This window comes from Vipera berus (genome assembly GCF_964194415.1).
Source record: "Vipera berus genome assembly, chromosome: Z".
Classification (NCBI taxonomy): Eukaryota; Metazoa; Chordata; class Lepidosauria; order Squamata; family Viperidae; genus Vipera; species Vipera berus.
The window spans coordinates 2714072-2741434 of NC_138205.1; the positions used below are offsets into that span (position 1 = coordinate 2714072).

A 27363-nucleotide genomic window follows, 5' to 3' on the forward strand; every position below is an offset into this window, starting at 1 on the left:
CCTGTCCCTTTGCACCAGGATGGTGGCTCCCAACTGTATCTTAATTTGCCTTAAGACGCTAGCCCTCAAGATTGTCCCACTGGGCAACTCAACTTTCAGAGCTGTTTAGCTTGGACAAAGGAGAGCTTGGAAGGGCACCAATTAAGTTGTAGATCAGAGGCGAGGAACTGCTAACAAGAGTTAGAAAGGGGGGGGGTTCAGGTAGTCCCCGACTTACGGCCCCCAAATGGGGCCAGAATCTCAGTTGCAAAGCAAGGTGGTTGTTAAAAGAGTCACGGCTGATTCTGTGACCTTTTTCAGCCACAATGGTTAAGGAAACCCACTAGTGTTTGGTTACCGTCGTTCAGCGAATCACCTGGTCATTAAGCAAATCCAACCTCCCCCCACCCTTCACTTTGCTTATGAGAAGGTTGCCGAGACACGGCAACCATCATAAATAACATGCCGGTTGCGAAGCGCCCCAATTTTGATCACACTAGCATGGATGCTGCCACGGTCGTTAAGTGTGAGGACTGGTTTTTATGGCCCTTTTTTCAGTCGCTAAGTCGAGGACTACATGTGTTAAGTAAATCTGACCGCCAAAGCAGAGCCAATCTGCCAAATTATAGAGACTGGACAGCCATTTTGTATGGTATATAGCGTCTCCTGCCTGAGCAGCGGGTTGGACTAGATGATCTCCAAGGTCCCTCCCAATAATAATAATTATTAAATACGCAGTATATTTTCTCAATTTATTTTCAAGAAGCAACGCTGTTGAGTTTTAATCGGCACACCAAAGGAAGAAAGCATACCGCTTTAGATCTAAGACATACTTTTATTTCAAATGTGTGTGTGTGTATATATATATATATTTGAGTCCCGGGTGTATTCATTTAAAGGATTATAAGAGACCGTTGAAATGTTGATCTCTGGGATAAAATCTTTTATTTATTTTTATTTTATTTATTTTACACTGAGGTTTTATCCAGTGATCAACATTTCAACCGTCTCTTATAATCACACACACACACACACACACACACACACACACACATATATATATTTCCATTTATTAAAAGTATAACCACCTCCGTACGCATCTGAAAGAGGGAAACATCCCAAACACCCTTAATTAAAAATTAAGATGCCCTTAATTACAAAAAAACTGTGTAATTCTTTACTTGCAACCCAAGTTGCGACGTAGGTACTTCACTGTGAAAACGCTGTGCAAAACAGGCACCAAATTGTCAACGTCGCAGGCCGTTACACAACGCCGCACGGCTTTATATAATTGGATGAGCTTAAAAAAAAAATTACATTCCAGCGGGGCGGCTGACCGAGAATCTCGCCAACACAAGGTCAATGTGTTGTTCGCAAACAACAACAATCACACAAATGTTTTGTCCAGCTGGGAGACTCCGATTTTGAAGCGTGAGGCTGAAACTAGGAAGACTCAAATTTTTCGCCTCGACTCAGACTTCGAAGTCGGACCAAGCACGAGTAGACGTTCTCCTGCTTGTCGCCAACTCCCATCATCCTGGGCCAGCTTAGGTTGCTTCTGTCTTTCGAGGCCGAGTCCTCGACTTACGACAACCGAGTCCCAAATTCCTGTTGTTAAGTGAGACATTCGTGAAGTGAATTGGGCCCACCCGTTTGACGACCTTTCCACGACCCGGTTAAGTGAATCACCGCGGTTGACAAGTTAGTAACTTGGTTGTTGTGTGAATCTGGCTTTCCTGTTGACCTTGCGCGTCAAAACGGGATCTTGGGACACAGCAACGGTCGTAAGTGTGAGTCATAAGTGGCCAAGCAGAGCTGAATTTGGATCAGGTGACCAGGGGAATGCAAAAGTTATAAAACGCGGACAAAACGGTCATCGTTCCCTTTTTTTCCCCAATGCTGTTGTAATTTTGAATAGTTACTAAATGAACCGTTGGAACTTGAGGACTGACTTTATGATGCCAAGATTTGATCTCATAATTGCAGCTGCCATCTTGGCTTCCTTGGGCAAATATCCATGTTCCCAGGCCAAGTCATTCTTTATGACCAACCAGCTACCTCTCCTCAAAGAGGTCCGGTCTCTTTAGGGACCTACCAATGAGTAAAATATTTGCAGGGCAGAAACACCCAGAAGAAGCTCCAAAGTCAACATCCTCCTGTCCACCCGTCTTAAAGTGACTGAGGAATTCTGGGAGATGAAGTCCCCAAGTTTTAAAGGTGACTGAGGAATTCTGGGAGAGGAAGTCCACCAGTCTTAAAAGTGACTGAGGAATTCTGGGAGATGAAGTCCACCAGTCTTAAAGGTAACTGAGGAATTCTGGGAGTTGAAGCCCACCAGTCTTAAAAGTGACTGAGGAATTCTGGAAGATGAAGTCCACCAGTCTTAAAAGTGATTGAGGAATTCTGGGAGATGAAGTCCACCAGTCTTAAAAGTGACTGAGGAATTCTGGGAGTTGAAGTCCACCAGTCTTAAAAGTGACTGAGGAATTCTGGGAGATGAAGTCCACCAGTTTTAAAGTGACTGAGGAATTCTGGGAGATGAAGTCCACCAGTCTTAAAGGTGACTGAGGAATTCTGGGAGTTGAAGCCCACCAGTCTTATAGTGACTGAGGAATTCTGGGAGATGAAGTCTACAAGTCTTAAAGTGGCTGAGGAATTCTGGGAGTTGAAGTCCCCAACTTTTAAAGTTGCCAAGTTTGGAGACCGCTTGGTCTAGTCTAAAGAAGAAAAGGACGAGGGGGGACATGATAGCCGTGTTCCAGTATCTCAGGGGCTGCCCCAAAGAGGGAGTCAAGCTATTCTCCAAAGCCCCCGAAGGCAGGAGAAGAAGCAACGGATGGAAACGAATCAAGGAGAGAAGCAACCTGGAACTAAGGAGAAACTTCCTCACAGTGAGGACAATTAACCAGTGGAACGGCTTGCCACCAGAAGCTGTGGGTGCTCCATCACTGGAGGTCTTCAAGAAGAGACTGGAGAGCCGTAGCGTAGGGAGTTCTGCTCGACCAGGGGGTTGGACTAGAGGACCTCCAAGGTCCCTTCCAACTCGGTCATTCCCGAAAGGATCCTGCTGGATGGGCCAATCAGGTGAGGCTGACGCCCAGGTCTCTGGATCTCGTCGTCTGCGTCCCCCAAACTAGATCGAGACGCTGTTCTCCACGCAGGTGGGGTTGAGGTAATCGTAGGGGAGAGCCAACGCCTGGTTCCGCCGCTTGATCTGCTCGGCAATGTCGGCCAGGCGGGTCTGAAAAGCCTCCATGAGCCTCGTGGGCTCCTCTTCCACAAAATGGCGGTCTGGGTAGAAGCCGAGCGGTCTCTGGGAGGGAGGGAAGCGGAGAAACACATCAGCAGCGCAACAGGCCGCGGAGAACGGCCAGGCTCTGTGCCCCAGGCCTTTCCTAGCCGAAAACGAGACTTAATGTCTCTTGATCTACGGAGGAGTAAAAAAGGGATTCCAGGTGAGGGGCCCTCAAAAAGACCCTTCCAAGGGGTTTCTTTCTTTCTTTCTTTCTTTCTTTCTTTCTTTCTTTCTTTCTTTCCATCCTTCCTCCCTTCCTCCGTTCCTTTCTACTCTTTCTTTCTTTCTTTCTTTCTTTCTTTCTTTCTTTCTTTCTTTCTTTCTTTCTTTCTTCCTTCCTTCCTTCCTTTTCCTCCCTCTTTCCTTCTTCTCATTCCCATCACCTTCCTTGTCTGTTTTCCTTTTGTCTATTTTCCTTCCTTCCTTTCTTTTCCTTTCTCTTTCCTTCCTTCTTTCTTTTATTTCTTTCCTTTCTCTTTCTGACTTCCTCTTTTTCTCTCTTCTTCTTTCTTCCTCCCTTCCTCCCTCTTTCTACTCTTTCATTTTTTCATTTTTTCCTTCTTCTTTCCTTTCTTTCTTTCCTTTCTCTTCCTTCCTTTCTTTCTCTTTCTCCTTTCTCTCCTTTCTTTTTGACTTCCTCTTTTTCTTTTCTTTTTCTTTCTTTCTTTTCTGTCTTCCTTTCTCTTTTCTTTTTATCTTTTCTCTCTCTTCCTTTCTTCTCTTTCCTTTCTACTTTTCCTCCCTTTCTCTTTCTCTTCTTTCTTTTCTTTTTGACTTCCTCCTTCTTTCTTTCTTTCTACTCTTTCTTTCTTTCTCTCTCTCTTTCTCTTTCTTCCTTCCTCCCTTCCTCCGTTCCTTTCTACTCTTTCTTTCTTTCTTTCTTTCTTTCTTTCTTTCTTTCTTTCTTTCTTTCTTTCTTTCTTTCTTTCTTTTCTTTCCTCTTCCTTCCTTCCTCCCTTCCATTCTACTCTTTCTTTTTCTTTCTCTTTCTTTCCCCCCCTTCTTCTTTCCCCCTTCTTTCTTTCCCTTCTCAAACAACGAGGGGACATCTTGAAATCTTTTCCCTTCTCCATCGGGTTCCTGGCGACTTACCCGGTCCCCGGCTTCCTTGCTCAGGAGCCAGAGGGAAGAGAGGGCAATGCAGGTAACGTTGACCTGTGGCAGGGTCTTGAGGATGCCTTCCAGAGACGCAGAGCCCTTCGTGCTGGGCGGGGGTCTCCTCATGGTTGGGGGGACGTTTGGCATCCAGGCGCCGAAGTCAAACTGAGAACGAGAGAGAGAAGGCGGGTGAGCAGATCCCCGGAACTCCCGCCCTGCACGATAAAGGGCAGATTTCCCCATAAATTGCAAGACATTACACCGGATATGCTTTCTCGGTCATGAACGAGGGTCGTTAATCAAATTTGGGGTCCAAATGTTCCAGGTTTCAGACCGCAAAGGAAGGGGAGAGGGTTGGGAATCGTCAAGACTTAAGACACGGTATTAGCGGGAGGAGAGAATCTTGGAAGCTCAGGGTTGAATTAACGGGTCCTTGGGGCTGTCTGAGCCGAGTTGTTTTCTTGCGTAAGTTTCATGATCTACAAGTAGTCCAGTATTTGAGGGGCTGCCCCAAAGAAGAGGGGGGTGGGGGTTCCACCTATTCTCCAAAGCGCCCGAAGGCAGGACAAGAAGCAACGGATGGAAACCAGAAGCAACCTGGAACTAAGGAGAAACTTCCTGACAGTGAGAACAATTAACCAGTGGAACCACCTGCCTCCAGAAGTGGCGAATGCTCCAACGCCGGAGGTCTTTAAGAAGAGACTGGACAACCATTTGTCTGAAATGCAATAGGGTCACCTGCTTGGGCTGGGGGTTGGACTAGACGACCTTCAAGGTCCATTCCGACTCTGTTATTCCTCCTCCTCCTCCTTTTAAAGAAGAGACTGGACACCCATTTGTCTGAAATGGTCTAGAGTTTCCTGCCTGAGCAGGGGGTTGGACTAGATGACCTCCAAGGTCCCTTCCAATTGTGATTCCATTATTCCTCCTCCTCCTCCTCCTCCTCCTCCTCCTCCTTTTTAAGAAGAGATTGGATAACCATTTGTCTGAAATGGAATAGGGTCACCTGCTTGGGCTGGGGGTTGGATTAGATGACCTTCAAGGTCCCTTCCGACTCTGTTATTCCTCCTCCTCCTCCTTTTTAAGAAGAGACTGGACAACCATTTGTCTGAAATGGTATAGTTTCCTGCCTGAGCAGGGGGTTGGACTAGATGACCTCCAAGGTCCCTTCCAATTGTGATTCCATTATTCCTCCTCCTCCTCCTCCTCCTCCTTTTAAAGAAGAGATTGGATAACCATTTGTCTGAAATGGAATAGGGTCTCCTGCTTGAGCAGGGGGGTTGGACTAGATGACCTCCAAGGACCCTTCCAACCTTGTTGTTCTGTGATTTGATTATCTAGAGTAGGATGGTTCTCACCTGCCCGCTGTTGACCGCAGCATGTTGAACCGAACAGGTAAAAATGACCATGGTCAGGAATTTGGTGAGCTCCTCCGCGGTTGTCAGAGATGAGGGAGCCCCTGACGCCTCTCGGCTCTTGAACGCTTCCTTGAAGATCTCCCAAATCCAGGCCTGCAGCTCGGAGTCGCCTCGGATCCGATCGTCCTTCCAGTAGTAATATCGGACGAAGCCCGCCACGAAGCTGGAAGACAAGGAGACATAGTTGGGAGGTCTTCTAAGACAGCTTTCCACCAACTTGGATAGTCCTCAGATATGTCGGGTGTTCCGTTCCCGGAATTGCCCGCTAAGCTAATTGAAGGGCGAGAGAGAGTCAGGTCTATGAGCCAGCCGTGTGCGGCCGCCGCCAAAAAAGGCTAACACAATCCTGGGTTTCATAAACAGAGGCACAGAGTCAAGATTATGGGAAGTATTATTACTGCTTTATAAAGCCCCAGTGAGGCCACCCCTGGGATGCTGCAGCCAATTGTGGTCACCACATCACAAAAAAGATGTTGGGAGTTTGGAAAAAAAAATTCAGAGAAGAGGATCCAAGGCCTGGAGACTTAAAACTTACAAAGGACGGCTGAGGGACGTGGGTTTGGCTAGTCTAGAGAAAAGAAGAAATAGGGGAGACAAGATAGCAGCGTTCCGGTATTCTATTCTAATTCTAATTCTAATTCTAATTCTAATTCTAATTCTAATTCTAATTCTAATTCTAATTCTATCCTATCCTATTCTTGTTCTATTCTATTCTATTCCTAATTCTAATTCTAATTCTAATTCTAATTCTAATTCTAATTCTAATTCTAATTCTAATTCTAATTCTAATTCTAATTCTAATTCTAATTCTAATTCTAATTCTATTCTATTCTATTCTATTCTATTTCTATTTCTATTTCTATTTCTATTCCTGTTCTGTTCCTGTTCCATTCTGTTCCATTCCATTCTAATTTCTATTCTATTCTATTCCTAATTCTATTCTATTCCTAATTCTAATTCTAATTCTAATTAATTCTATTCTATTTCTATTCCTGTTCTGTTCCTGTTCCATTCTGTTCCATTCCATTCCATTCCATTCCATTCCATTCTATTCTATTCTATTCTATTCTATTCTATTCTATTCTATTCCTAATTCTAATTCTATTTCTATTCTATTTCTATTCCTGTTCTGTTCCATTCCATTCCATTCTAATTTCTATTCTATTCTATTCTATTCTATTCTATTCTATTCTATTCTATTCTATTCTATTCTATTCTATTCTATTCTATTCTATTCTATTCTATTCTATTCTATTCTATTCTATTCTATTTCTAATTCTAATTCTAATTCTAATTCTAATTCTAATTCTATTCTATTTCTATTCTATTTCTATTCCTGTTCTGTTCTATTCCATTCCATTCTAATTTCTATTCTATTCTATTCAATTTCTTATTCCATTCCATTCCATTCCAACGTTTTCCTATTTCTATCTCTACTCTACCTGAGACCTCAGAGAGCGTCCACACCCAAGACCAGACCCCACCTCTCTATGGCCGCCCAGATCCTGGTGGCATCGTCTCGGTAGTAATAGTTGGCGACGGACTCCACTCCGCGAGCCTTGATGTCCTCCGGCAGGCAGAGGGAAGAGTAGGTCAGCTGCTCCACGCCTCTGCTCACCAAGGGGCCGATGCCCTCGAATCCGGCCGAGGTGGCCTGGAAGAGGGAGAAGGTGGACGTTAGGACCACAACGGAGCCCCAAATCTCTGCTGTTCCGAGCACGATGGGGGTTAAGCGGGTTTTACGCTACCGTTGTTAACCGAGTCATCGCAGTGGTTAAGGGAGCCACACGGTCGTTAAGCGAATCTGGAGTCCCCCCACCCCACCCTTGACGTTGCTTGTCAAAAGGCGGCAAAAGGGGAGCACGTGACCGGGGGACGCTGCAACCGTCGTAAATGCTGGCAGGCCGGTTGCCAAGCCCCTGACCTTTGGTCACATGACCGTTGGGGATGCTTGAGGGTTGTTAAGGGTAGGGACCAGTTGAGGTCATTATGTCTATCTATCTGCCTGCCTGTCTGCCAGTCTGTCTGATCTATTTATCACCTATCTATATCTATATCTATGTATCTCCATCTCTCTCTCTATCATCTATCTATTTCTATCTCTATATCTATCTGTCTGTCTGTCCGTCCATCCATCTATATCTATTATCATCTATCATCTCTCTCTCTCTGTCTATATATATATATATATATATATATATATAGAGAGAGAGAGAGAGAGAGAGAGAGAGAGAGAGAGAGAGAGAGAAAGATGATTTTACATATATATATATATATATATATATATATATATATATATATATATATATATATATATATATATGATTTTATATATGTGTGTGTGTGTGTGTGAGAGAGAGAGAGAGAGAGAGAAGTATTTAGTATTTAGAATACCTTGCTAGGCCCCAAACACGGGACAAATCTTGGCTGACTGATGAGAACAAATAAGTTTGAATTTTTTTTATTTATTTTAATTTTATTTTAATTCCATTTATATCCCGCCCTTCTCCGAAGACTCAGGGCGGCTTACAAGCTTAGCAGTAGCCTTCATTCTATCCAAGCGGCATTATTACAAAGTCAGCTTAATTGCCCCCAACAATCTGGGTCCTCATTTTACCTACCTCGGAAGGATGGAAGGCTGAGTCAACCTTGAGCCTGGTGGGACTCGAACCTGCACTAATGGCAGGCAGCCGGTGTAACTTAAGGAGGCATTAGCCCACTGCTCCACCAAGGCTCTTTAGTCTCACTTTAATTCTTTGTTAGGCCATATTAGTCTCGCTTTAATTCTTTGTTAGCAATCCAAAAAAAAATTTTTTTACACACACACACACACACACACACACACACACACATACACAGACACATATATAATCATTCTAAAATACTTAACAAACACTTAACATAATCATCTATCTCTCTATATATCTATCAACTATCTCTATTATCATCTATATATCTCTATATCTATCATCTATCTCTATCTATTATCATCTATCTCTATCATCTCTGTCTCTCTATATCTATCATCATCTACCTCTGTATCTCTCTATCATCTATCTCTATATCTGTCTATCCATCCATCTATATCTATTATCATCTATCATATCTCTCTCTCTCTCTCTCTCTCTCTATCTCTATCTATCTATCTATATATACATAATCATCTCTCTATTATCATCTATCTCTATCTCTCTATATATCTATCATCATCTCTATATCTCTATATCATGTCTCTCTATATCTCTATCTCTATATTTATCTGTCTATCTCTATCTATCTCTCTATCTATCATCATTTATCTATCCCCCTTACCTGATCCATCATGCCACCCTTCCTGATCAGCCGGATCCTGGCTAATATGTTGATCTGGAGTGTGTATCTTTGGTGAGGAATCAGGAGCTGCGGAGGAAAAGGGGGAAAAGCGATTAAGGCCTTCAGCCCTTGTGCTGGAGAAGGTTGGTGGAGACCACGGAGGTCAACGGAGAGGGCAACGCAAGGCATCCGACACAACTTTAGTGTGTGACCAACACGCCAAATGGCAGAAAGCAGGCTGAGGCACCTGGACCTGCCAGGTGAGCAGAAAACCTGGATTTGCACCTTCAAGAAGTAGATGGAGACGAGGACAGGGACAAGATCTCAAGGTGACCAATTCCCCAGGAACAAAACGGGGGACTTGCTTGGTGGGACAAACTCTCCAGGGCAGAAGAGCAGAGTTGGGAGGGGGCCCTGGAGGTCTTCTAGCCCAACCCCCAGCTCCAGCAGGAGACCCTAACCCACTTCAGACAAATGGTTGTCCAGTCTCTTTTTTTAAAAAAAATCACCACTTCTGGAGGCATGCCGTTCTACTGATTTATTGTTCCCACTGTCAAGAAAGGACATAGAACAATAGAATAGAACAGAACAGAACAGAAATAAGATATAGAATAGAACAGAACAGAACAGAATAGAATAGAAATATGGAAATTAGAAAAGAATAGAATAGAATAGAAATATGGAAATTAGAACAGAATAGAATAGAATAGAAATATGGAAATTAGAATAGAATAGAATAGAAATAAGGTATAGAATAGAATAGAACATAACAGAACAGAATAGAAATAAGGTATAGAATAGAATAGAATAGAATAGAATAGAATAGAATAGAATAGAATAGAATAGAATAGAATAGAGTAGGAATAGAGTAGAATAGAATAGAAGTAAAGTAGGAGTAGAGTAGAGTAGGAGTAGAGTAGAGTAGAGTAGGAGTAGAGCAGAGCAGAGCAGAACAGAATAGAACAGAACAGAAGCTGGAAGGGACCTTGGAGGTCTTCTAGTCCAGCCCCCTGCTCAAGCAGGAGAACCTATAGTACCATCTCAGACAGGTGACTATCTAGCCTCTTCTTGAAAAGCTCCAGGGATGGAGCGCCCACGATTCCTGGGGGCTGGCTCTTTACCTGCACCAGAACCCACGTGAGACAGCAATGGGTCCATACCTTGAAAACTGGGTGGCACATGGGGAGGTGCCGTAGAGTAGCCATGGTGAAGACCTCGGCCATCAGGTGGGTCTTCAGCAGGTGGGAGATGTTCTGGTGGACGTGGAAATCGGCATTACGGACCCACATCTTAGCCAAGGTCCAATCCCAGCGTGGGTCAGTGGGAAGGAAGATGGGACTCTGGGGGCCGGGGATTTGGCTGAGCTGAGAGAAGGAAGAAAAGAAAGAATGATAGATGTAAAAGAAGAGATTTGTCTGAAATCGTTAAGCGAACCAATGGGTCACTAGGGCAGGGGTCCCCAACCTATGTGTCGCAGCCCACTACCGAGCAGGGGCCTGCTGGCCACCGGGCCACGGGACGTCTGTGTGCATGCACTCACCCCCATTCACACTAGCACCTGCAGACCCATTTGCGCACACGCATGGGGCTAGTGGCGGGGGCCAGCGCCCACGCAAACAGGGCCAAGAGCGTGTGCAGCTTTTGTGGCCCATTTGTGCATGTGCGCGGGTGCTAGTGGTGGCGCATAGCGCCTGCACAAACAGGGCCGCTGGCCCCGTGCGAGTTGCACAGCCCATTTGCACGTGTGCTAGCGGCGGCTGGCCCCTGCGCCAACGCACAAACAGGCCGCTAGGCCCCGTGCAGATGCGTGCGGCCCCGCTCGCATGCACACACACACACACACACACACACACACACACACACACACATTTCCCAGCTGCTCCCTTTCCTTCCGGGCCACCAGCATGAAAAAGCTGGTGACCTCTGCACTAGGGGGTACGTTTTTCCTGAAAACCAGGAGTAAATGATGGTTTTTCTGCAAAACGGTCATAACACGGAACGATCGGGGAACGCTGCAGACGAAGGTGGAATAACCGTCAGAATTTCGAATCCAGGTCAGATACCCCTTGGGTATCTGGAATGACCTCTACAGTGTCAAAAGAGGTTGTGTGGAGGTAGACCTGCCAGTACCAATGTTGCTGTGGTCAAGAAGACCTTTAACCATCTTGAGGTGTTCCTCTTCAACCGTGTCGAGGTTCAGTGGACCCAACTCTTTCTCAAGCTGGGTTAATCAAAGTGGGTTTACCTGGATGGCTATGGGTACGAGATCCCCAGATGGGCCCTGGTGGAAGAGGCACAAAGGAGTGGCCAGGTACTGCTGTTCCCCTTGGATGACGTTGGTCGGGATGCCTTGGAGGATCTTGTAGTCCACTAGGAAGAGGTTCCCCTTCTTTAAACAGAAGAAAGAAAGAAGTTAGGGAGGTCCTTGTTCTCATTGGGAAAACAGCTCACCTTCACAGCCAAAATGCAGCCCGCAACAAGGAGATGTTCCTGTGTGTCCATGGGGAAAGATCAGAAGGTCAAGAAGCTTCAGAAAGATCAGGTCAAGATGGGGGCTTCATAAAGATGAGAAGGTCCAGATGGGGGCTTCAGGAATTTCAGAAGTCAAGAGGATGGCTTCGGAAAGATCAGAAGGTCAAGATGGGGGCTTCAGAAAGTTTAGAAATCAAGAGGATGGCTTCAGAAAGATCAGAAGGTCAACAGTGTCTTCAGGAAGTTCAGAAGTCAAGAGGATGGCTTCAGAAAGATTAGAAGTCAAGAGAATGGCTTCAGAAAGATCAGAAATCAAGAGGATGGCTTCAGAAAGATCAGAAGGTCAACAGTGTCTTCAGGAAGTTCAGAAGTCAAGAGGATGGTTTCAGAAAGATTAGAAATCAAGAGGATGGCTTCAGAAAGATCAGAAGGTCAGCAGGAAGTTCAGAAGTCAAAAGGATGGCTTCAGAAAGATTAGAAGTCAAGAGAATGGCTTCAGAAAGATCAGAAATCAAGAGGATGGCTTCAGAAAGATCAGAAGGTCAACAGTGTCTTCAGGAAGTTCAGAAGTCAAGAGGATGGCTTCAGAAAGATCAGAAGGTCAAGATGGGGGCTTCCGAGGTGGAGTCGCAACCACCATCTTCCCTCTACTACTTCTCCTTGGAGATTCCTCAGTTCCTCCACTGAGAAAGTCACTAGGTCAACCCAACCCTAGTGTGGTTCTTGGGGAAGCGCAGCTACAATTCACGAGAGAAAGCTAGAAACCACACCCAGTCACCTGCATTTCTTCCGAGAGAGTGGTGGATTTTCCAAGGGACTCGGCGACCATCTCCTGGGTCACAGGGAAGTTGGCTGGGATCTCAGTGCACTTCTCAATCACCACAGGGTTGACCCCATTCAGATACTGGTAGCCAAAAAACGTGTCTTCTTCCCAGTGATCAGCCACGTGTTCTGGAGAGTCAGAGGGGATCGAAAGCAAAAAAGGAGGTGACTTTCCGATGGATCGTTGAGGTCCGCGCCGAAGATCTTGAAGGTCAGGCTGGACCACGAAGAAGGGAGGACCAACAAGTTGGACAAGGTCCCTTCCAACGCTATTATTCCACTAGTAAGTCAAAGTTGCAGCGTTACAACTGTCTGTCCTTTCACAACATCCAAGAAAAAGAGCAGGCACAGCTGGAGGTGGAATTAAGTGTGTCATGAACTTAGAATCGTTACATTGCCACAAACGGTTCACCTCCAGCTCCTGAATTCTGTTGACCCTTATTGGGCTCCAATTTAGCACTGAACTTTGACTAGATTCTTGTGCATAAGGTTGAGTCAACTAAAGTGCAATACTCAGTAGTTTAATGTTTTCCACAGTGGTGGGGGAATTCTGGGAGTTGAAGTCCACCCGTCTTAAGGCAGGCAAGCTGGGGAATTCTGGGAATCGAAGTCCACCTGTCTTAAAGCAGGCTGGCTGGGGAATTCTGGGAATTGAGGTCCACCCATCTTAAAGCAGGCTGACTTTGGAATTATGGGAGTTGAAGCCCACCCATCTTAAAGCAGGCTGGCTGGGGAATTCTGGGAGTTGAAGTCCACTCATCTTAAAGCAGGTTGGCTGGGGAATTCTGGGAGTTGAGGTCCACCCATCTTAAAGCAGGCTGACTTTGGAATTATGGGAGTTGAAGCCCACCCATCTTAAGGCAGGCAAGCTGGGGAATTCTGGGAATTGAAGTCCACCTGTCTTAAAGCAGGCTGGCTGGGGTATTCTGGGAGTTGAGGTCCACCCATCTTAAAGCAGGCTGACTTTGGAATTATGGGAGTTGAAGCCCACCCATCTTAAGGCAGGCAAGCTGGGGAATTCTGGGAATCGAAGTCCACCTATCTTAAAGCAGGCTGGCTGGGGAATTCTGGGTGTCAAAGCCCACCCATCTTAAAGCAGGCTGACTTTGGAATTATGGGAGTTGAAGCCCACCCATCTTAAGGCAGGAAAGCTGGGGAATTCTGGGAGTTGAAGTCCACTCATCTTAAAGCAGGCTGATGTTGGAATTATGGGAGTTGAAGTCCACCCATCTTAAAGCAGGGTGACTTTGGAATTATGGGAGTTGAAGTCCACCCATCTTAAAGAAGTCTAGCTGGGGAATTCTGGGAGCTGAAGTCCACCCATCTTAAAGAAGTCTGGCTGGGGAATTCTGGGAGCTGAAGTCCACCCATCTTTAAAGCCTCTCAATTCTGGAGCTCCATGTTCTGTACATGGCCCACGTTGCTTCTTCCATGGGGCCTGTCGGCCGCTGGAGGACTCCACGGCCGACTCAGAGGAGGAAGCACAGGGGTGGACGTTGGTCCCAGTGTCAGGGCCATCTGAAAGCTCCGATGGGGACGAAGGACAGGAGAGGTCGCAGCCAGGGATAGTGGCGGAGCCTGGGTCCTCCGCCGGCCCCCAGACGGAACGGCTGAGACCTCCACGCCTGGAGGCAAGTGATTCAGGAGAGGAGGATCACATGGGGCCAGTGATTGATGTGCGGGCGTGGCGGAGGCCGAGGAGGACAGCGAGAGGCTATGGGCTGGTCTTCGGGGTGGAAGAGTCACTGCTGCTAAGAGACCCTCGGCCAATGGTGGGATTCAGCCAGTTCGCACCAGTTCAGCAGAACCAGTAGCTCATTTCTTGTTGCATTTCCGGAAGCGCCATCCACACAGAGAACTGGCCGTTCACCTACTTGAATCCCAGCCCTGCCCTCAACGGTGGGTAAAAGGCAAGCGCTGTGACGAATAGGCACTCGTCTCCCTGCCAGTGGGCAGTAGTTGGAACTACTCCTGTTAGGAAACTTGCCAGAGTTTCCAAGTGGCGGCGGGAGTCGGGAGCGCCTTCTGAGCGTGTACGTGCGCCTTGGGCTGGAGGAGAGCCAGCTTGCCCAAAGGACGCTCATTGCTGAGAGAGTGAGATTAACTCTGGGGTTTTGGGAGGTCCCTTCAGGAGAAAAGGGAGCGAGAGCCGTTGCCTGGGAGGCAACGAGAAGACTTTCCACAGCCGGCTGCGTGAAACGGCGGGCACTCCCGAACGAAAGGAACGTTGGAGGTTTATTGACACTTCTGTTGTGTTCGGGGAATTGGGTCAGGGCACATTTTAGCCACTCCCTACATCGGTGGCCGTGCCGCATTTTGTCCTTCGTCGCCCTCCTCCTCCTGCTCCTCCTTGCATACCAACCTGAAACCAAAGTCTTGTTGAACCAGAAAATCTTGCGGATGTCCTCGAGTCTTCTCCAGGATTCCTGGTAGTTCATTAAGCCTTTTAACCTGAACTCCAGCCGCCTGGGGACCCAAGGAGAAAGGGAGAGGGAGTGAATCCGGATCGCCCTTCGGTTGCCGGATCAGGGTGAACCGTTTTTCTTCACAAGCGAGTGAAAGGAATGACAAATTCAAAGGCTTTCCCTGTCAGCCTTCGGTGGGAGATTCCTTCGCTGGGTCTACATGAGCCGCTGGTACATAAAAAGAGAACCCCCCTCCCTTCTAGCACTGATGAGGTTCCCTAGTTAGGTCATGAAACGTCTGCAAGGAAAACAGCCAAGCTCAGAGACCACCAAGAACCCCACAGTCCTCCTCCTCCTCCTTTCTAACATTGATGTTGTTCCCTAGTTGGGTCATGAAACGTCTGCAAGGAAAACAGCCAAGCTCAGAGAGCACCAAGGACCCCATAGTCCTCCTCCTACTCCTCCTCCTCCTCCCTTTTAGCACTGATGATGTTCCCTAGTTGGGCCATGAAACTTCTGCAAGGAAAATAATCAAGTTCAGAGAGCACCAAGGACCACAGTTGTCCTCCTCCTCCTCCTCCTCCTCCTCCTCCTCCCTTCTAGCACTGATGACGTTCCCTAGTTGGGCCATGAAATGACTGCAGGAAAACAGCCAAGCTCAGAGACCACCAAGGACCCCACAGTCCTCCCCCTCCTCCTCTCCAGAAACCCTACTTCTTCTACCACTGTCAACTAGCTGAGTCATGAAACATCTTCAAGAAAGCCACCAATCATACTTCTCCTCCTCCTCCCCTCTGCAGACCCCCCTCCCTTCTAGCACTGACGAGGTACCCTAGTTGGGTCACGGAAGGTCTGCAAGGAGACCCCCCCCAGCTGAGAGAGAGCCCCAGGGACTCCTCCATCCCGTCCCGGGACTCACGTCAGTTTTGAGCGGACCATGAATGTGCTCATCTTGGTTAAGGAGAACTTGATGTTGGTGTTCATCTCATCCACGGTCTCTACCGCCACACACCGAGGCAAGCCGGGGGCGAATTCGGCCCACCTTGCGTTTCAAAGGGAGAGATTAAATTCATTTTCAGCCTAGTTTTCACAGCAGCCATCCCGGCGGGTCCCAAGAGACTTTTACAGGACCAAACAGAACAAGATTAAAGAAAGTGGAAACCGCAACAAAATGTGACAGTTGCAGATAGATAGATAGATAGATAGATAGATAGATAGATAGATAGATAGAGATAGATAGATAGATAAGATAGATATAGAGATGGATAGATAGATAGATAAAGGTAAAGGTTCCCCCACACATGCGTGCTAGTCGTTTCCGACTCTAGGGGCCGGTGCTCATCTCCGTTTCAAAGCCGAAGAGCCAGCGCTTGTCCGAGGATGTCTCCGTGGTCATGTTGCCGGCATGACTAGACGCCAAAGGCGCACGGAACGCTGTTACCTTCCCACCGGAGTGGTCCCTATTTTTCTACTTGCATTTTTACGTGCTTTCGAACTGCTAGGTTGGCAGAAGCTGGGACGGGTAACGGGCGCTCACTCTGCTACGCGGCACTCGGGATTCGACCCGCCAAACTGCCGACCTTCTGATCGACAAGCTCAGCGTCCTAACCCACTGAGCCACCGCGTCCCTTTATACATAGATAGATAGATATAAATATAGATAGATGTAGATAGAGATAGATAGATAGATAGAGATGGATAGGTAGATAGATATAGATAGATGTATATAGAGAGACAGAGATAGCTATAGATATATAGAGAGATATAGAGATATATGTGTAGAGATAGAGATAGAGATAGATAGTTAGATAGATAGATAGATAGATAGATATAGATAGATAGATGATAGATAGATAGATGATACAGAGATAGATAGATAGTTAGATAGATAGATGATAGATAGATGATACAGATAGATAGATAGATAGATAGATAGATAGATAGATAGATGATAGATAGATAGATGATACAGATAGATAGATAGATAGATAGATAGATAGATGATAGATAGATAGATGATACAGATAGATAGATAGATAGATAGATAGATAGATAGATAGATGATAGATAGATAGATAGATAGATAGATAGATAGATAGATAGATAGATAGATAGATAGATAGATATAATTAATGTTTATAGGGTTAGGTTGTTTTTTTTTAAAAAAACATTCTTAATAGTTAGCAAACAGCATGTTGTCTGGGTTCATGTATTTTAAAAAAACAATGAGCAATAATTAATTTCTATATTATCATCATCAATATGTTAATCACTCAATAGTCTTCTTACTAATATATATTCAATGTTACATATCACGTTCCTTTCTCGCTAACTCGTTTTTCTAGCCATTGATAAAAATTGTCCCACGTTCTAAAGTACACCGAGTCTTCTTTCATCCTTTAATGTCAATCTGTCCATTTCTGCACAATCTAAAATTTTCTTAATTAGTTGTTCTTCTGTTGGTAAGTTTTCATATTTTCCAATATTGGGCAAATACAATTCTTGCTGCAGTTAATACATGCAAAATTAAGTATATACAATCTTTCTCATAGTTTCCTCCTATTAGGCCTAACAGAAACAGTTCTGGCTTAAAATCTATGTGTTTTTTAGTCATTTTTCCCCCCAACCGTATGTGTAGTTTTGACCAAAATCTTTTAGCTTTACGGCAAGTCCACCAGATATTACAGTTGCAGCTTTAAGACGCCTCCCGAGTAAGCCACTAACTGTGACTTTTTTTTGGAGAAAATCCCTTTCCTTCCTTCTCCTCCCTACTTTCCCCTCTCTATTCCAGACTTACAAGCACAATTGGGGCCAGAACCGCTCTCGCTAAGCGACTCGGTCATTAAGCGAGTCGTACTTCCTTTTACGACCATTTTTGCCGTGGTTGTTAAGCGAATTCAGCAGGTTTGGAAATCTGGAAAGGTCGCAAAGGGCCCCGGGGATGCTGCAACGGTCATAAACAGGATGGCCAGCCATAAATTTGAAGTTGGTCATAAGTGCGAGGACCTGAATTTTTTTTTTCCCCTTCCCCAGAATCATGGTAATTTTGAACCGTTGCGAGAGTCGAGGCGCTTTTATAAAACCGTCCGTAAATCGGGGAGACCTTATAACGGAAACGTCAGCGGCCCGAGCCAACTTCAAAATCGGACAAAACAACCGTCCACAGACACGCAGGCCTAAATCGCGTTTACACACGTCGGCGGAAAGGGTATTTGCAAGACTGTTTGCAGAGAGGAGGCTGCGGTGTGTTGTGCACGCTGCGGGGGTGTGAGTGTGCTCGGGCCTGCAAGTCTCTTGCATCGGAATAAAAGGGATGGGTTTTTTTTAAAAAATAAAAATAAAAAACCAGCTCCGGAAAGCCTTACCTGTAGGTGTCCTGCCTGTTTCTCAGCTCCTCCGTCCTGTGTCCCAGGAGGCAAGGGTTCTGACCATCATCACAGATCAATTTGCCTGGCAGAGACAAAAAAAGGAAGGACAATGTCCTTCTGGGCACTGGGTTCGAATCGCGCGTGGGTTTCTGCCAGGGTTCTCAGATCCACCAGCAAGGGGGCGGGGCTAACTCTGGGGGAAAAAAACCAAAACCTTCCTATTCCTCAGGAGTGGAGAGGAGAACATTGTCATTTGTCTGAAATGGTACAGGGTTTCCTGCCTGAGCAGGGGGTTGGACTAGATGACCTTCAAGGTCCCTTCCAAAATTATTATTATTATTATTATTATTATTATTATTATTATTATTATTATTGTTGTTGTTGTTGTTGTTGTTATTGTTATTGTTGTTGTTGTTGTTGTTGTTGTTTTTGTTTGTTGTCGTTAAATTAAAAAAATATTGGAATGCGCAGAAACGGATAGGTTAACGTTAAAAATTAAAGAAAAAGTAAGAAACGGAATATTACATGACATGGGATTTATTTTGCCAATGGTTAGCTGATCGAAACAGAGGTCAGAAAGTTGGAAATATGAGAACATGTGGATTAAGCGAGCGAGATTTGTAACGGATTAGTAAATGCTTTTTAACTGCGATATAACTAATGTTAAGGCTATTTTTAATCATTTGATGGCTATTTTCTAGCATGCGAATGCCTTTGGATAAGATTATTGCAAACGTCATGATTACTCTATTTTAATACTTGGATACCTAGACAAGACACGGTTTAATGTAGAAATGGAATTTTTTAATAATAATAATAATAATAACAACAACAACAACAACAACAACAACAATAATAATAATAATAATAATAATAATAATAATAATAATAATAATAATAATATTTTTTTAAAAAAATAATTAAAAAGCGGACAGTGGTGGGGATGATTTAGGAAGATCAAATTCAAGTTCTGATTCAGCACAGAAGACCTGGCAGAGTCGTCGTCGGAGATATAAAATAAGGCATCCCCTTCCCAAAAGAAGGGTAGTCCTTAACTTACGACCATAATATGACTGTCATAAATACAAGTCGGTTGCCAAGCACCTCACGTTTTGATCACGTGAGCACGGGAGACGCGGCAATGGCCGTTAAGTGTGAAAAACGGTCGTAAGTCGCTTTTTTCAGTGCCGTCGTGAAGTATGGACGGTGGCTAACCGAACCCTTGTAAGTCAGGGACTTCCTGTACATCTTCAGAAGCTCCTACGGGATTCTTTCAGGGTTATTATTATTATTATTATTATTATTATTATTTTATTTCCCAAGACGGGGGATGGACTGGATGGTCTCACCTGTCCCCTCTCTGAGCTCCAGGGTCTGGTAGCCCTCCAGCCACTGGTAGCAAGGGAAATGGAAGGTCTGGCCATCCGGCGCGGTCAGCTGGACGAAGTCGCAGAACCAAGGATCCTCGGGGAAAAATTGATACGGTTCCTTGTGGAGACGGATTAAAAGCAGGGGACCCAGGTCACGATCGCTCAGGATCTCGTAGTCATCCACCTAAGGGAAGAAGAGGATCTGTTGCAGGACGGAAGCACCACCGGTTGGACATCTGTCTGTTGAGGCCCCCATTAACCCAGAAGAAAGAAATTAGGGAAAAGGTAAGAATAGAATCAAACGGAACAGAATGGAACAGGACAGAATAGAAGAATAAAATATAGAATAGAATAGAATAGAATAGAATAGAATAGAATAGAATAGAATAGAATAGAATAGAATAGAATAGAATAGAATAGAATAGAATAGAATAGAATAGAATAGAAGAATAGAATAGAATAGAATAGAATAGAATAGAATAGAAAATGGAATGGAATGGAATGGAATGGAATAGAATAGAATAGAATAGAATAGAATAGAATAGAATAGAATAGAATAGAATAGAATAGAAAATGGAATAGAATAGAATAGAATAGAATAGAATAGAATAGAATAGAATAGAATAGAATAGAATAGAATAGAATAGAATAGAAGAATAGAATAGAATAGAATAGAATAGAATAGAATAGAATAGAATAGAATAGAATAGAATAGAATAGAATAGAATAGAATAGAATAAGAAATAAATAATAATAGAATAGAATAGAATAGAATAGAATAGAATAGAATAGAATAGAATAGAATAGAATAGAATAGAATAATAATATAAATATAAAAATAGAAATAGAATAGAATAGAGTAGAATAGAAATTTGAATAGAATAGAAATAGAAGAGAATACAACAGAACAGAATAGAACAGAATAAAATAAAATAATATTAGAAAAGAAATTTGAATAGAATAGAAAATATGGAATGGAAATGGAGAGAACAGAATAGAATAGAATAGAATAGAAATTTGAATAGAATAGAATAGAATATTAGAATAGAAATTTGAATAGAATAGAATAATAAAATATAGAAGAGAAGAGAATATAAAGTAGAACAGAATAGAAATAGAAGACAATATACCAGAACAGAATAGAATAAAATAAAATATAAGAATAGAATAGAATAGAATAATAAAATACAGAATAGAATAGAATAGAATAGAATAGAATAGAATAGAATAGAATAGAATAGAATAGAATAGAATAGAATAGAATAGAATAGAAATTTGAATAGAAGAGAAATAGAAGAGAATACAACAGAACAGAATAGAATAAAATAAAATATTAGAATAGAAGTTAGAATAGAATAGAATAATAAAATATATAAGAGAAGAGAAGAGAAATTAGAACAGAATAGAAATAGAAGAAAATATACCAGAACAGAATAGAATAAAATAAAATATTAGAATAGAATAGAATAGAATAGAATAGAATAGAATAGAATAGAATAGAATAGAATAGAATAGAATAGAATAATAAAATACAGAATAGAATAGAATTTGTTGTTGTTGTTAGTTGCGATGTCGTGTCCGACCCATCGCGACCCTATGGACAACGTTCCTCCAGGCCTTCCTGTCCTCTACCATAGAATAGAATAGAATAGAATAATTAAATATAGAATAGAATAGAATAGAATAGAATAGAATAGAATAGAATAGAATGGAATGGAATGGAATGGAATGGAATGGAATGGAATGGAATGGAATGGAATGGAATAGAAACTGGAAGGGACCTTGGAGGTCTTCTAGTCCAACCCCCTGCTTTGGCAGGAGAACCTAAGCAGATGGTGGAGCAGAGGGTCCGAGATGCTGTGGACTGCTCACTTGTCAAGTTCTGAAGGCACTTAAGGGACAGGTGTGTACCTGTAGATGGTCCTCAACTTACAACCATTTGTTTAGTGGCCGTTCAAAGTTACAACAGCCCTGAAAAAAGTGACCTACAACTGTGTTTCACGCTTACGACCGTTGCAGCCTCCTCGTGGTCACGGGATCAAAATTTCAGATGCTTGGCCACTGACTCCTATCTATGACGGTCCCAGGGGAGGGGGGCGCAATACATGATCCCCATTTTTGCGACCGCCCGTCGAGCCAAGTCAACGGGGGAAAGCCGGGTTCGCTTACACAACCGCGCGCCTGGCTTCAAAATGGCAGCGATTTGCTTAACGACCGCGGCAAGGGAAGACGTAAAAAACAGGGGGGGGGAGAGTAAAAAAAGTAGTATCCCTTAACCGTGGTTGTGGCCGTCGAGTCCACCGATAATAAATCAGCGAAGCCACAACGCTCTGCACGGTGGCGAGTCGCCAGTGCGAAGGGAATTCTGCAAGGTTGCAAAGCCTAAAGATGGCCTCTCGCCCGCCCTTCCCCTGCCCCCACCTGAGCCCAGGGTGCGAATCTCACCGCCCCGGGGATGAAGTCCTTCCCGGTCTTATCCAGGAGCTGCTTAGGGCTTTTCCCCTTTAAGCCCACCAGGGTGATGGAGATGGAGTCGAAGGTGGCGGAACCCCAAATCTTCCCGGTGGCGACTCGGACTTTGTACACCAAGGGTGGCGTTGCATCCCTGCAAGACCCGGAACTCCATCTTCTCCCAAAATTCTTCTTTTCCTGCTCCTGGAGGAGGAGAAAAGGTGAGATGGAGGATTGCACGCTTCGGATTTGAAAGGACAACAGCGATTTTTGTTAATATAAGCGGGGGGATAGCAGCTGGATGTCCGTGTTGTTGTTGTTGTTTTTACTTCTGAAGACTTTTCACTTCTCGTCCTAGGAGCTTCTTCACTTCTGCCTGGAGGGTGGGGAAATGGAAGGATTTATGTTCCTTTGCAGATCGCTGGTCATTTGCGTTCTTTTGGAGGGTCGTTGAGGCCCTCAGGTGCTTTTTTTTCAGGAGGCAAACTGGATCTTCCGTTTTTTCTTTGAAGACGTTTCGCTTCTCAGCCGAGAAGCTTCTTCGGCTCCTACTGGACGGTGGGGGAATGGAAGGATTTATACTCCTTGCGGGCAGCTGGTCATTTGCATCCTTTTAGAGAGTCATTGAGGCCACCTGGAGGTTAATCTTGTGTCCTCAGGCTCAGCTGAGTGGTGCAAATGGGCGTGGAGCCTTCTTGGAAACACCGAAACGACTGTGTGGTAGACTGGAGGTAGAGGATGTGATTTGCACCACTCGGGTGACTCTGAGGACACAGGTAAAACTCCAGGTGGCCTCAACGGCTCTCTAAAAGAAGGCAAATGACCAGCTGTATAAATCCTTCCCTTCCCCACCATTCAGTCAGAACTGAAGAAAGCTTCTGGGATGAGAAGCGAAACCTCTTCAAAGAAACACAAGAAAGTCCAGTTGGCTCCTGGAAAAAGCACCCTTGGGACAAACCTCCAAGCGGCCTCAACGGCTCTCTAAAAGAAGGCAAATGACCAGCTCTCTGCAAGGAGTATAAATCCTCCCATTCCTCACCGTCTAGTTGGAGCTGTAGAAGCTTCTGGGAGGAGAAATCTCCCTTCCCCTAATTTCCTTTTTTTTTAAAAAAAAAAATTTTTATTAATTTTCCAATATTACAATTATATCTTTGAAAAGCAACGTGGTGTCTGGGTTACAATAGTTCCATTTCCTACATATGTATATGATTACAAATCTCCAGTTGTTATATCCAATAATTTCCTCTCTTTTTTCCTTTAACACAGATTGTCTCTTATCTAAATTAACATACTCCTTATTTTATCCGTCAGCTATTTAGTAGTTTCCTTACATTTGTCACTACTTTTTATATATTTTATTTATTTTAACATTCCATCTTTAAACCATCGATCCCCTTATAACTTTTCCCAGCTTTAATTTTGCACTAAAATTTAAGTTAACCGTTTGAAATTTATCATTTCCAAATTTCTGAGTGACCCCATTTCCCTTGGTCACAATTCTCTCCAATACCTAGTAACCCAGATACCTATCTATCTCATTTCCATACCAACAGATTAGTAGTACAATATAATATTCTTATTTGGATTGTAATTGCCACATACTGTAGATTCAGTCACCAAGATTTCTCCCATTTCAGCATTTAATACATCCTCTCTCTTCTCCTTTATATCTGCTCTCTCGTGCTTTAAAGGTAAAGGTAAAGGTTCCCCCGCACATGCGTGCTAGTCGTTTCCGACTCTAGGGGCCGGTGCTCATCTCCGTTTCAAAGCCGAAGAGCCGGCGCTTGTCCAAGGACGTCTCTGTGGTCATGTGGCCGGCATGACTAGACGCCAAAGGCACACGGAACGCTGTTACCTTCCCACCTGAGTGGTCCTTATTTTTCTACTTGCATTTTTACGTGCTTTCGAACTGCTAGGTTGGCAGAAGCTGGGACGAGTAACAGGCGCTCACTCTGCTACGCGGCACTCGGGATTCGACCCGCCAAACTGCCGACCTTCTGATCGACAAGCTCAGCGTCCTAACCCACTGAGCCACCGCGTCCCCTCTCGTGCTTAGGCTTATAAAAATACGAAGGAAATCCCCTAATTTCCTATAGGTTGGTTTCCTTTGTATTTTTTTAATACTCGGACAAAACAATAAAAAGTCGGTGCTTAAAAAAGGAAAGAAAAAAAGATTGCAGGATGGAGACAGGAGGAAATTTATCTCGCCAGAAGCCGAAGCACCTAACATCCCCCCCCACCACCACCACCTTGGACCACAGAAATTTGGCCTCAAGGATGCGTCTCCCGTCTTACAAATCTGACCGATTTGTATCTTGCAAGCTTGACCGACCAGTTGCGCTGGCCAATCAAACTGCTTTATTGTCCAGTGCAAAACCGGTCAAGCCTGCAAGATACATACCCGTCAAATATATAAGGGGGATTGTAACAATTCTTTTTTTAAAAAAAAACTTCTGGGTCATTTTGAAGAATACTATAATTCTAAAAAAAAATGGTTCGTGAAGGTGCACGTTTCTTCTCTTCCCTCCACCTCTTCCTTTCCTTTTATGATGTTGCTCCAGAAGGAAGGTTTTATCACTCGTATTATCTTCTGGGGGCCTTTTTCTTTTTATAAATATTTTATTAATCACTGGAGATTTTCAAGAAGAGACTGGACATCCACCTGTCTGAGAGGATATAGGTTCTCCTGCTTGAGCAGGGGGCTGGACTAGAAGACCTCCAAGGTCCCTTCCAGCTTCTATTCTATTCTATTCTGTTCTGTTCTTTCCATTTTCATTCCATATTTTCTATTCTATTCTATTCTATTCTATTCTATTCTATTCTATTCTATTCTATTCTATTCTATTCTATTCTATTCTATTCTATTATTGTATTCTATTCTTTCCATTTCCATTCCATATTTTCTGTTCTATTCTATTCTATTCTATTCTATTCTATTCTATTCTATTCTATTCTATTCTATTCTATTCTATTCTATTCTAATTCTATTCTATTCTATTCTATTCTATTCTATTCTATTCTATTATTGTATTCTGTTCTTTCCATTTTCATTCCATATTTTCTATTCTATTCTATTCTATTCTATTCTATTCTATTCTATTCTATTCTATTCTATTCTATTCTATTCTATTCTATTCTATTCTATTCTATTCTATTATTGTATTCTATTCTTTCCATTTCCATTCCATATTTTCTGTTCTATTCTATTCTATTCTATTCTATTCTATTCTATTCTATTCTATTCTATTCTATTCTATTATTGTATTCTATTCTTTCCATTTTCATTCCATATTTTCTATTCTATTCTATTCTATTCTATTCTATTCTATTCTATTCTATTCTATTCTATTCTATTCTATTCTATTCTATTCTATTCTATTCTATTCTATTCTATTCTATTCCTCTAACTTTGCAGGCAAATACTTAATAAACAGCGTGTTGTCTGGGTCCATTAGTAATCCAGTGGTCTATATTAACTTCTTGAATATAGAAGATCCATTATTGCACCATCAAATGTTTCCTCTCTTCTTCCGATGGTACCTGTTTTCCCACACGAGGCAAATAGAATTCTTATTGTTATTAAGTCTATATATAATTGAGTATCAACATCTTTGTTACATTTTTCTGATAATATCGATAACGTCAGTTTAAGATATCTTTTCTAACCAAAACATTACTTAATTGCATTTGCATTTAATATCCATATGTTCAACCAGTATCCTGTTTTCTCTCTCTCTCTTTTTTTATTTTAATTTCCCATCCATGTTCCAAAATGCCTCTATTTTTATAATTCCAAAGTAAGTTATATTGGGGGTAACCAAAAGCTTCCCTTGCTAGAAACAGAAGTATTATTATAACTAGAATGATAAGATTTATAATTAGAATATTAGATGTTGGTGTGAGAAGCGAAACAGGAAAACGCTAAGGAGTTTGAATAAGGGAAGCCTTTTTCAGATGACGGGATAAAACACGTGAAGAAAATCAAAAATTGCAATTTCACTGACTTTGCTTGTCGGTCGCAAAAAAGGGGATCACGGGACCCCAGGACACTGCGACCGTCATAAATATGAATCAGTTGCCAAGCGTCCGAATTTTGATCGCGTGGCCCCGGGACTCTGCGACCGTCGTAAATACAAGTCAGTTGCAAAGCATCTGAATTTTGATCATGTGACCCCGGGACTCTACGACTGTCGTAAATATGAGTCACTTGCCAAGTGTCCAAATTTTGATCCTGGGATCCTGGGACACTGAGACCGTCATAAGTACGAGTCAGTTGTGGAAATGCTGCAATGGTCGTAAGTATGAAAAATGATCATAAGTGACTTTTGTAACTTCAAACGGCCAATAAACGAAGGGTTTAAGTAAGCCGAGGACTACCTACCTCGTGCGACTCACTTAACGACAGCCAACAGAAGTTTCCTTTGCGGTCACAAGTCGAGGACTGCACGCACACACTCGCAAAAAAACCCAACAACAACCCAACAGATAATCTTACCTGCATTTCTCTTTGCAAAATGGTGGCTTTTCCTAATAACAGAAAACCACATCCTTGAATTTCTGGGAATCCAGCCCAAGGCCTGGATCTCTTTAGACTCGTCTGGTTCAAACCAGGGTTGCCAAAACCAGCCAATTTTCTCCAAGGATCACCGCTGTAGGCTGCAAAAAAAAAACACAGGACTTTTTTTTTCTTCCCAAAAGACCCTGGGTCACCTGGGTCCATTTCCTGCTTGAAGAAAACAACACGCTGATTTATTGCAGCGGAAAATTTATTGCAGCCCTGATAAATCAGGCCATTGTTGAATTTTTTTCTCTCTCTCCTTAATATCCATTTTGGCTGAGAAGCGAAGCAACCTTTTGACCCCAGGCTGCAAAAGGGCGTGTTAACTTCCAGTCACAATCTCATTTCTCCCAGCTGTTCCCCTGCTCTTGCATCACCGCTGCAATAACCCCTTTTTATCACTTCCCTTTATTCCTTAAGCCTTGCACAATATTTATTTACTGGGGTCATTGGCCAGCCAGAGAGAGAGAGAGAGAAATACACAAGCCCAAAGTGGTTTATGAGGCTGCCTGGATTGGAATGGGATGGGATGGGATGGGATGGGATGGGATGGGATGGGATGGGTTGACTCAAGGTTGACTCAGCCTTCCATCCTTCCGAGGTAGGTAAAATGAGGACCCAGATTGTTGGGGGCAATTAAGCTGACTTTGTAACAATGCCGCTTGGGGGTGTGTGTGAAAGCCCTAATAAGCAGGCATATACATAGAATGAAGGCTACTGCTAAGCTTGTAAGCTGCCCTGAGTCTTCGGAGAAGGGCGGGATATAAATGGAATTAAAATAAAAAAATAAATAGGGTAGAATAAAGAATAGCACA

The 27363-nt window shown here is 43.5% G+C and overlaps 1 protein-coding gene across 3 annotated transcripts in view; it reads right to left on the reverse strand.

Moving 5' to 3' along the window:
- Positions 1–2294: 2294 nt before the first annotated feature.
- The window catches only part of LOC308678525 (polyunsaturated fatty acid lipoxygenase ALOX15B-like), a 37902-nt gene continuing 12833 nt past the window's right edge, over positions 2295–27363 (reverse strand). The window contains exons 4-17 of one of the 3 annotated variants that reach the window (XM_081345753.1): positions 26486–26646; positions 21985–22194; positions 19519–19723; positions 18167–18251; positions 15721–15843; positions 14759–14862; positions 12353–12525; positions 11348–11491; positions 10263–10466; positions 9103–9189; positions 7275–7444; positions 5731–5953; positions 4367–4537; positions 2295–3292 (exon numbers count right to left, since the gene is read on the reverse strand). In XM_081345753.1, the coding sequence (XP_081201879.1) occupies positions 3113–3292; positions 4367–4537; positions 5731–5953; positions 7275–7444; positions 9103–9189; positions 10263–10466; positions 11348–11491; positions 12353–12525; positions 14759–14862; positions 15721–15843; positions 18167–18251; positions 19519–19723; positions 21985–22194; positions 26486–26646 (2240 nt within the window). In that variant the 3' untranslated portion in view covers positions 2295–3112. Of the gene's footprint in view, positions 4538–5730; positions 5954–7274; positions 7445–9102; positions 9190–10262; positions 10467–11347; positions 11492–12352; positions 12526–14758; positions 14863–15720; positions 15844–18166; positions 18252–19518; positions 19724–21984; positions 22195–26485; positions 26647–27363 lie in introns of all 3 variants that reach the window. The other 2 variants (XM_081345752.1, XM_081345754.1) reach the window with 2 other exon arrangements.